Source organism: Carya illinoinensis, chromosome 7 (genome assembly GCF_018687715.1).
Source record: "Carya illinoinensis cultivar Pawnee chromosome 7, C.illinoinensisPawnee_v1, whole genome shotgun sequence".
NCBI classification, from domain to species: Eukaryota; Viridiplantae; Streptophyta; class Magnoliopsida; order Fagales; family Juglandaceae; genus Carya; species Carya illinoinensis.
In genome coordinates, this window is record NC_056758.1 from 14,861,235 (window position 1) to 14,871,073 (window position 9,839).

Consider the following 9,839-nt stretch of genomic DNA (forward strand, 5'->3'; position numbering starts at 1 on the left):
AATAGAATATTAAAAATATATTATAAATGTAAATAAACATTGTCCAATTAAATCACAAGTTATAATATTAAGCAAAAACCATGCTATTTATCATTTTAAATCACAACTCAGATTTATGCATCTTAATCATTTCTCCATCTAAAACCAATAATAATGTAATGAAATAATTAAAATATATTGATTCTAAATGTATAAAAATATGCAATATTTAAACTCAATCATATTGCTGGGCCTAGAACAATGAGAACACAAGCACACATTGGCAAGATGTAGGTAACGGTTCTTAACGGTTCTTGTGGACAATGGTTCATCTTTGAACTTCATCAATTCAAAGGTGGCCGAGAGTTTGAGGTTGCCTATGATTTCTATCACTCTATTTGAGGTCAAAGTAGCTAGTGGGAAGAAGTTAGTGTGTAGAGAAGTTTATAAAAATGTATGTTTGAAAATACAAAATCTTGAAATTATGGTAGATTTGTAATCTTTTCCAATTGTTGGGTTGGATATGGTGTTGGGTGTGCAATGGTTAGAGGAGTTAGGGAAGTTGGTGTCGGATTATAAAAAGATGACTATGGAGTTTATGATGGGGGATAAATGGGTGACCATGAGAATAAGTGGAAGAGGAGAATACAAGGTCGTGAGGCTTAATGAGATGGAGAAGATCTTGAAGTGAGGGGGGCAATGTTTTACTATCACATTGGCCTCCCTATCGATGGGCTTGAGTGAGGGGCATGAAGTGGTAGATGAAGGCTTGGAGAGGGAATGAGGGGCTGAGTTGCCTGTTGATTTGAGGGAGTTGTTGGGGGGAGGGGGGTTCTCTAGAATGATGAAGGATCTGAAGACAGTTCCACCCTTAAGGAAATTTGATCATCGCATTCCGTTGAAGGAGGAAGCCAAGCCAGTTAATGTTGCTCCCTACCGGTATGCTTACTACCAAAAGACAGATCGAAAAGTAAGTCAATGAAATGTTGGCTAATGGGCTCATCCAGCCAAGCACTAGTCCATTCTCAAGTCTTGTTCTCTTGGTGAAGAAGAATGATGGCACTGGGAGATTTTGCACTGGCTATCAAGCTTTGAATGAAACTATCATCATGGATAGATTTTCGATCCCGACCATTTATGACATACTAGATGAGCTTGGAGGTTCTATATTTTTTACCAAGCTAGATCTAAGGTCGGGTACCATCAAATAAGGGTGCATGAGAGGGACATTCACAAGACGGCTTTCCAAACTCACAATGGCCACTTTGAGTATTTGATGATGCCGTTTGGTCTATGCAATGCTCCTTTAACTTTTCAAGCATGTATAAATCAAATCTTTAAACTGTATTTGAGGAGGTATGTGTTGTTTTTTTTTTTTTATGATATTCTTGTGCATTCCAAGATATGGGAGGATCACTTGGGGCACTTGGAGGTTGTTTTGGAGGTGCTACTTGACAAATCTTTCTACATTAAGTTGTCTAAGTGTGCATTTGGCCAAAAGGATATTGAGTGGGCATTTGATCTCACATGATGGGGTCAAGGTGGATGTAAGGAAGGTGGAAGCTATGGTAGAAGGGCCCAAACTGAAGACTATCACTGAATTGAGGAGCTTTCTTGAGTTGATGGGTTACTATAGGAATTTTGTCAAAGATTATGCTTCCATTGCAAGACCACTCACCAACATTCTCAAGAAAAATAATTTTGTTTGGAGGGAAGAGGTGGAGAAGGGTTTTGAAGATTTGAAAAAAGTCATGACAACTACACCCATCCTTGCTATACCTAATTTTGAGAAGACATTTGAACTACACACGGATGCAAGTAATGTGGGTGAAGGAGTTGTTTTGACACAAGAAGGGAGGCCACTAGTTTTCATTAGCAAGACCCTTGGCATTTAAAAGTAAGGGTGGAGTGTGTATGCACCAGAGATACTTGCCATCATGGAGGCCGTGAGGGTGTAGAGGCCTTATTTGTTGAGAAGAAAGTTCTTAATAGTCACGGATCAACAATCTTTGAAGCACCTTTTGGAGCAAAGAATCACAACTTTAGATCAACAAAGGTGGGTTTCTAAACTTCTAGGTTTTGAGTTTGATTTGGTATATAAATCGGGTAGAGAGAATCGGGTGGCCGATGCCCTATCAAGGAGGGAGGATGGTGAGGTTTTGGAGGCTCTCTCAGATCCTTCATGGGGAGTTTGGGATGAGATTAGAGAGGGAAAAAAATGATCTAAGGTGTAAGGAGGTGATGGAGAATCTAGATTTGGATGCTAAGGGAGTTGAAAATTATGAGATGAGTAATGGGCTTTTAAAATACAAGAGAGAGTAGTGGTGTCGAGTGTAGAAGGGCTTAGAAGGAAGATCTTGAGCCACTTTTATGATTTCAAGGAAGGGGTACACTCGGGGGTGTACTGTGCTTGGGTAAGGGTGGCTAATTTGTTCTATTAGAATGGTATGAAAGGAGAGGTGAGGGAGTATGTGAAGAGATGTGACACTTGCCAATTGGTGAAAAGTGAGAGTAGCAAGCCCAAGGAGTTGATGTAACTCTTACCGATCCCTACTCACATTTGGAGAATGTCACCATGGATTTTGTGGAGAGGTTGCCACACTTAAATAGTTGTGATGGGGTGCTTGTGGTAGTTGATCGTTTGACCAAGTATGCACACTTCATCGTAATGGTGCATCCATACACGGCCAAGACAATTGCCAAGTTTTATGTGGATCAAGTGATGAAGCTTCATGGGATGCCGAGAAGCATTGTGATCAATAGAGACCGTGTCTTCATGAGCAACTTTTGGAGAAAGTATTTTAAGATGCATGGGACGGAGTTGGCCCAAAGTTTAACCTATCATCCCTAAACCGATGGCCAAATGGAGGTGACCAATCGGACTCTTGAGCAATACCTTAGGTGCTTTGTGCACCAATATCCGAAGAAGTGGGAAGAGCATTTGACATGTGCTGAATTTTGGTACAACACACCAATCTATCAAGATGACACCATTTGAGACACTTTATGGGAGACCACCACTGGTGCTTGTGGCCTATAAAGTGGGGAGTTCATCAAATGATTTGGTGGATATGGAGTTTAGAAAGAGGGATGAAGTCTTGAAGGATCCAAAGAAGAATTTGACACTTTCTCTAGACTAAATGAAGAAGCACTTTGACAAAGGGAGGACTATGGAGTCCTTTGAATCAGCTGAGTGGGTATTTCTCAAGTACCTACCAAGAGAGCATAAGGCACTATCCAAAGCAACATTAAGCAAGTTAAGGGCTAAGTATTTTGGCCCATATCAAGTGTTTGAGAAGTGCGGACAGCTTGCATATAAGCTAGATCTACCGGTTAGGGTTCACATTCATCTTATTTTTCATGTCTCATGGTTAAGGAGGAAGGTTGGAGATCCAACCAAGGTGGTGATTGAGATGCCCGTGGTATGAAGAGGGAAGAATGACAATCTAACCTGAGAAGATCGTGGAGTATAAGCTTGTTAGAAAGGGTGGCCAAGTGATAACCGAAACTTTGTTTCAATGGAAGGGCTTTCGTTCGAGGATGCTACACGGGAGAGTGTTCGGCTTCTCAATGATCAATTTCCATATTTGGATTTTGAGGACAAAGTCGGTCTTGAATGGGGGAGGATTGATGATGATGCAAGATGAGCCATTCGTAATGCCATTAGGAGAGCTAGGCGTGCCAAGGCTATTAGGGTTGCATGCATGGCTCCGGTGGTAGGGCGATGAGCGTCCAAGACAAGTGCAACTAGAATAGTTTCATGACAAGATGACAAGTTCCTAAAAAATATGGTGGATGCGCCATTCATGGTGGTGGCCAACCATGATCCTTTTATTTAGGAACTTATTTATTTTTAATATGTTTATGTTATCTTCCAGTTTAATTCTTAATTTATTTCCTGGTTAATTTCTTTTATTTTAGGCATTTGATGTTTCTTTAAAGTTAGGATTCCTAAAACTAAGGTGTGGATCAAGATTGAGATCTTGAGAAGATATGGGAAGGCATGTGGTGCCAACCCTAGGGGGGAATTCCTATTTATATTTTGCTTGCATTGTTATTTTATCAATTATGTTAGGTTACTCAATGAATGAGAATTTTCTCTTGAATTCTTTTGAGAGTTAAGTGCTAGCCTGAGTTAGTCGTGATTTTTACCAACCAACTTGGATCTTTGTGTTGCCTTGAGGTAACACAAGATCTAGCCAACCAACAAGCAAAAAATCTTAGATCTAATTACCCAACACGCCAATTACAAGTGATTGAGAGTGAGGCTTCCATCACCACGGTATGGACCCCGACCACGTTGAGTAGGGGTATACTCAACAGAAAAATTTGTAGACGCCTCAGGATGAAATAAACTAGCATCAGAATGATGAAGTAGTCGAGCTTCATGAGCCAACAAGTGATCAAGTAATTCCCCAAGAGTTATGAGCTCTACTCCTGTTGTAACAGAAGAGACAAGTGCATCATACTTGGAACCTAAGCCAACAAGTAAATAAGGGACAAATTCTGTTGGGGGTAAGGAATGACTAGCAGAGGCGATGGTATCTGCTAGAGTTTTGGCTCGGAGAAGATAAAGGGATATTAAATCAGCCCCTTTCTTAAGAGAAGCAAGTTGCAATTGGGTTTGTATAAGTCTTGCTTGAGAAATAAAGGCAAAGGTGGACTCAAGAGAAAGCCACACATCACGAGCTGAGTTACAACAACAACTTGAGCAATAAGGGGTTTGGAAAGGGAGGAAATTAAGGCGGGCATGACTTGTTGGTCTTGCTGAATCCAGAGGTCATAATCTGGATTTGGAGTTGAGTCATCAAGTGAAGGTTTTGGAGCTTTACAAGATCCATCAAAATATTTATAGTCTTTGGCCACAAAGGTAAAGAACAAGTTGAACCTTCCATAATAAGTAGTTTTCGAGAGTGAGCTTGACAGAGATTGTATGAGAGAAGTTTGTGAGAGGGAGGGTAGGAGAGGAAGAAGAGTTGGAATATTCTAGAGTGAAAAGGTATAAAAGAATATTCCAGTGTCTACTGCTTTATGGTTATTACAGAGCAGTGCAGTAGAGGTGCGTAGTAGTGTAGCAGAGGTACGTTGCACAGTTTACGCATGTTGCAGCATGCAGCAAGCAAGCATCTTCCATGAAGATGTTTGCTACGTGATTCGACTTAATTCTTTTAGCTGAGATGATTGAGATGTTGCAGATGTGCTAAACGAGATTTTATCCTTAACATCACGTAATACTACTTTAGTTTCTCAAATCAGTTGGCCAACCTAAAATAGTAAAATTCATCTTCATTTCCAACTAAACATAAAGAAAGTGGATTATAATGATTCAAAAAAGCTTAACCCCACTAACATTAAGGTCTACATCGTCTTTATATTGTATGGAGGACTTGGTGCCAAAATTTGGGAGATCCTATCACAAACAAATAAGTTATTACTTAAAGGCAATGGTTACAAATATTTATCACAAACAAACATTGAGACTTAAAGGCAATACCCCTTAGCTCATGCTACAATGAAGGGAAGTATATGGTGGATCTCTTCTTATGTTTGAATTATCGCAAGCTTTTTTCGAAGGCTATATAAAGGAAACATATTAAGGAAATATTACCCAAATTAGCAAAAGCTTGATAAGAGTTTAGGCAACGAGTTAATGAGAACAAACCTGCTTATTTTTCTTCCTTATTTTTAATCTATTTACTTTTGAGTTTTGCTACTCATCATTCATACACACCACAAAACTCACATTTTTTTTTTTAATTTTATTCTTCTTAAACTAGTTGAATTCTTCTACTCAGCATCCATATATCACACATTTAGTAAGAGAAAAAAAAAGTGTGGTGTATGGTATGTAAGGATGATGAATAGAATTTTTCTTAGTGATCTCTCTCTCTCTCTCTCTCTCTCTCTCTCTCTCTCTCTCTCTCTCTCTCTCTCTCTCTCTCTCTCTCTCTCATGTTCTACCACCCTAGACATCCACCATTGCTCACCCATGCTGGAAGTTGACAGACAAACCTATGACCGACATCACATGGTTGCTCTACCATAAACTTCTCTCCTCCATTGGTTAATAGTTAATGCACGTCTATTGTTAAGCCCTTAGAAATTTAAATTACATGTATGCATTTGCACAATAAATGGCCATAGCATTTGGTAGCATATTCTAGTGACTAAATTAGATTTTTAGATTTTGAGGATATGTTAGAGTTTAATCACATGATCATTTAGACAAATTATGGGAAATCAAAGTGTTTTGGGGAGTAGCAATATTTTAGGGTTTCAAGAATTTTAGACACTAGACAAATATAAATTTTTAATATCTCAGGCTTTAATTAGGTGATGATTGATACTCTTTTGGCACCATTGTGAGAAAAATGAAGTTAAAAAGTCTACATAAGTGGGGTTCTCATGCTAGACTTTGCATAAAAAAAAAAAAAATGAATTGAGGTTGATTTGTGAAAATTTGCATGTTTGTTTTGAAAAAAAATGTGAAAACAACCTTAGTTATATGTTCCACATTACTCATGAAATCTGTATAAAAGATAAAGTAGTTTCTAACATAATTGGTGTAGACATAAGCAAACTTTTGGCATTTTGTTTCTAAGATGTGCAAAAAAAGTGAATATGAACTTTGAAAATTTGTGCATGTTATGCGAAGATACTCTGAATCTGTTTTGATTATGTGAAGATAATCTGATTCTATTTAGTACTCTATTTTGATATGATGTGGCATCTGAAAACTTTTGTCATGATATTTTGATTTTCTATTTGGTTCTAATTATGCTCTTCTTTGTTTTAACCTTACCATGAGTGTAAAACTGTGGCCTCTATTATATGGTTAGTACCAACATTTATATTTCTGAGTACACTCACTTTGGAAACACAAAATAATTTTTTTCTGTATGGTCTTTCCTGTGTAAACACTTGAGGCTCAGATAATGAATAAGAGAAAAATTCACATTCTGATACTATCTGATTTGGTCATCGGGGATAGCACAATCTTACCATGGGGTTTAAACATAGTCTCTGTTATGATATGATGCTCTGATATGATAAAATAATGATATTTAGTTATGCTATGCCAAAAGACTTTTGAATATGAACATTTTAAACTGTTGTTCTGATATTCTAATAACATGTTTTGTTCTGCATTTTGAATTTTGTGAAAAGGCTCATGTTTACATACTAGTATATGTGTTATGCTTACTGAGTTGCTAATAACTCATTCTTTATCTCCACAATATTTTAAATGTCTAGGATGTTTCAGCTAAGGGTTAAGAATAAAAAACATGGTAAGACTATGTGAGTATAGTAGATTAAGTGCAAAAAGGGTACTTTAATTATTGAAGAATTGTATTCAGTGGTGTTTTGTTATGTTGGCTTGGGTTATTGGGATGTTTTGAGACTTTGTAGTGTCTAAGATTAATTATACTAGAGTAGTTGATGTGAAACAATAACTATATGTTTTATAGAGAATTTTGGAATATATATATATATATATATTATGTGGTTGGAAAATGATTTTAGGTGACATGAGTTAAGTCACTGGACCTTTGGGTACAAGGCGTTACACATTCTCTCATTATTCTACATAATATATACCTTTACAATTTCTTTACAAAAACATTTGAAGAGAGAGAGAGAGAGACATTTTTTCATAAGAGTTTTGTGTGTAAGAAGCATGGTCATAGTTACTTATCTCAATGTTCCTCAACACTTCTAATCGTCAATATAAGTCCTATTCCAATTAATAATAAGCGTATTAATACTCATCCAATATCCTTTAGGCCTCCCTTTAAACGAGAAAGCTATAATATTACAATTTAACGTCATTTCTACCCTTAATGTTATCTTAATTAACTAACCTCTCGTCTAACCTTTACAATAATAACATAAGAAAATAATTAATCTAGTTAACACATTATTCAGTTGAGCATAACATAGAAATTAACTAGAATAGCCCATTAAGTAATTCAAATACTTAACATCAAAGTTTATAATTAAATCATTTAACACCCATTTTTAAAACAAGTTTATAGGATTACATATAGTCAAAATAATCTAACACTTTTAGCCTCTTAAGGAAGAAAACATAACACTATTTTCAAAATAAACTCTCTACACAAATACTCATACCAAATTTATTACAAGAATTATTTAAGATTTTAAATAACTTCATCTGTTAAAAACCCTATTTTATTTCAAATATATATAAAAGCACAACACCAACACAATCTCCTTATATATTTGGTTACTCAAAACAATCCATATATATATATATATGAAAGTCACCACAATAAAACAACCCATACATATTCGGTCAGTCAAAAAAGGGCATATATATATATACACACACATGAAACCACAACATCAAAACATAAGTTAAACAATTTAGTTAGCCTCCAAAATCACATTAAAATCAAAAGAGTTAAAATATGATTTTTACCTTAAGCTCTTAGATTCTTTCAAGAGGTAAAGTGAAGGTCTAAAACTTGAAGAAAATGAGAGGAGTTTGATTTTTCAAATATGAGAAGAAAAGAGGGAAGTAGTGTTGGCTTTGGAGGAAGAAGAGAAGAAGAGATTTTCTTCCTTATTGAAGTAGCCGACGGTTTGGAAGGGAAAGAAAGACTTGGGCTATTTAATTAAACTTACCTCATAAGCTACAAGGTAGCCAACGGAAAAGGAAGAAGAATTCACTTTAAGACGTAGTCAAAATTTATCTCATAAACTTAAAGAAGAACCAATCAAATTTAGGAAGGAAAGTTAGTCTTGAAGGAAAGTTAGTCTTGGTCAAAGCTTGTTTCACAAGATTGGAAGGTAGACCAACGGTTTAAGATGAAGCTACTTTTAGTTAAAGGAACTTACGGATTCAACAAGAATTGAAGTATTAAGTCACTTGGTCAAAACTTATCTAACAAACTTATAAGGATGACCGACGGATAATGAGAAGACTTGAAGGATTTGTCTTTTGTCTTTTTTCCTTCTTTGATTGCTTTAGGTGTAGACTTGAAGGAAAGAATAAGCTTTATTCCTCTTCGCTTAAAGTAACTAATAGAAAGGGGAAGGAGAATTACTTTAAAACTTAGTTAGAGCTTACATAAAAAACGTGGTGAAATGGATGACTAGGATTTATAGTAGAAAGATAATTACTTCACCTACTAAATCCAATGGTGGGAATTATTTGGATTCTTTCATAAATAATAAAATTTGAGAGCTTTAAGATAAAATACTATAAGACCTTAAAAATCATGTACTTAATTTATTTTAATAACCCTCATAAAAATAAAAATACATCTATCTTAAAATAAAATAATAAAATAATAAGATAATAAAAATAATCTTTGTCTTAAAATAATTAATTTAAATAATTAATAAAATGAAATGACGTAAAAATTTATGTAGTAAGAGTGGGATTTTACAAGACCTCTCATTCCCAAGCCTCTTCTTTTCCACCAATTGAAATCAATTCAGCATTCACAAGATCCATTTAATTTAGATTTTTTAGATTATGATCCTTGAAATTTGCCATAAGTTATCTAGACAAACTTGACAAATTAATTCAACAGAAGATTATTTCAATCAACTGACGCTCTAGAACAAATTAAAATTATTTCAACCAATGTTCAAGGGCAAATTAAAATTATTTCATTCGATGCTCGAGGACAAATTACTTTTGGCGTATCATTTTTGACAGCATCAACTTTAACTATTCCATCTACTTAAAAAAAAAATAAATCTTATCCATATTATATATTTATAAATCAATTTCTCACCGACTTAATTTAAGCCAACTCGTTCTTTTTCTTACCTCAAAAAACAAAACAAAAGCCAACTTTTTTTTTTTAACGTGGGGTATAAATATT

At 35.5% G+C, this 9,839-nt stretch overlaps 1 protein-coding gene across 1 annotated transcript; it reads left to right on the forward strand.

Annotated features, from left to right (window-relative positions):
- The first annotated feature begins 823 nt into the window (after positions 1–823).
- LOC122316194 (uncharacterized mitochondrial protein AtMg00860-like) lies at positions 824–1,874 on the forward strand. The gene is made up of 2 exons (XM_043132727.1): positions 824–918; positions 1,481–1,874. The coding sequence occupies exons 1-2, from the start codon at positions 824–826 to the stop codon at positions 1,872–1,874; spliced, it is 489 nt and encodes a 162-aa protein (XP_042988661.1).
- The last annotated feature ends 7,965 nt before the right edge of the window (positions 1,875–9,839 follow it).

What these genes read in the sequence shown, in the direction of transcription:
- LOC122316194 (XM_043132727.1), top strand. Translation starts at nt 824, where the DNA reads ATGAAGGATCTGAAGACAGTTCCACCCTTAAGGAAATTTGATCATCGC. An exon ending in GTTAATGTTGCTCCCTACCG is followed by an intron (nt 919 to 1,480) that starts GTATGCTTACTA and finishes TTTGGCCAAAAG; the next exon opens with GATATTGAGTGGGCATTTGA.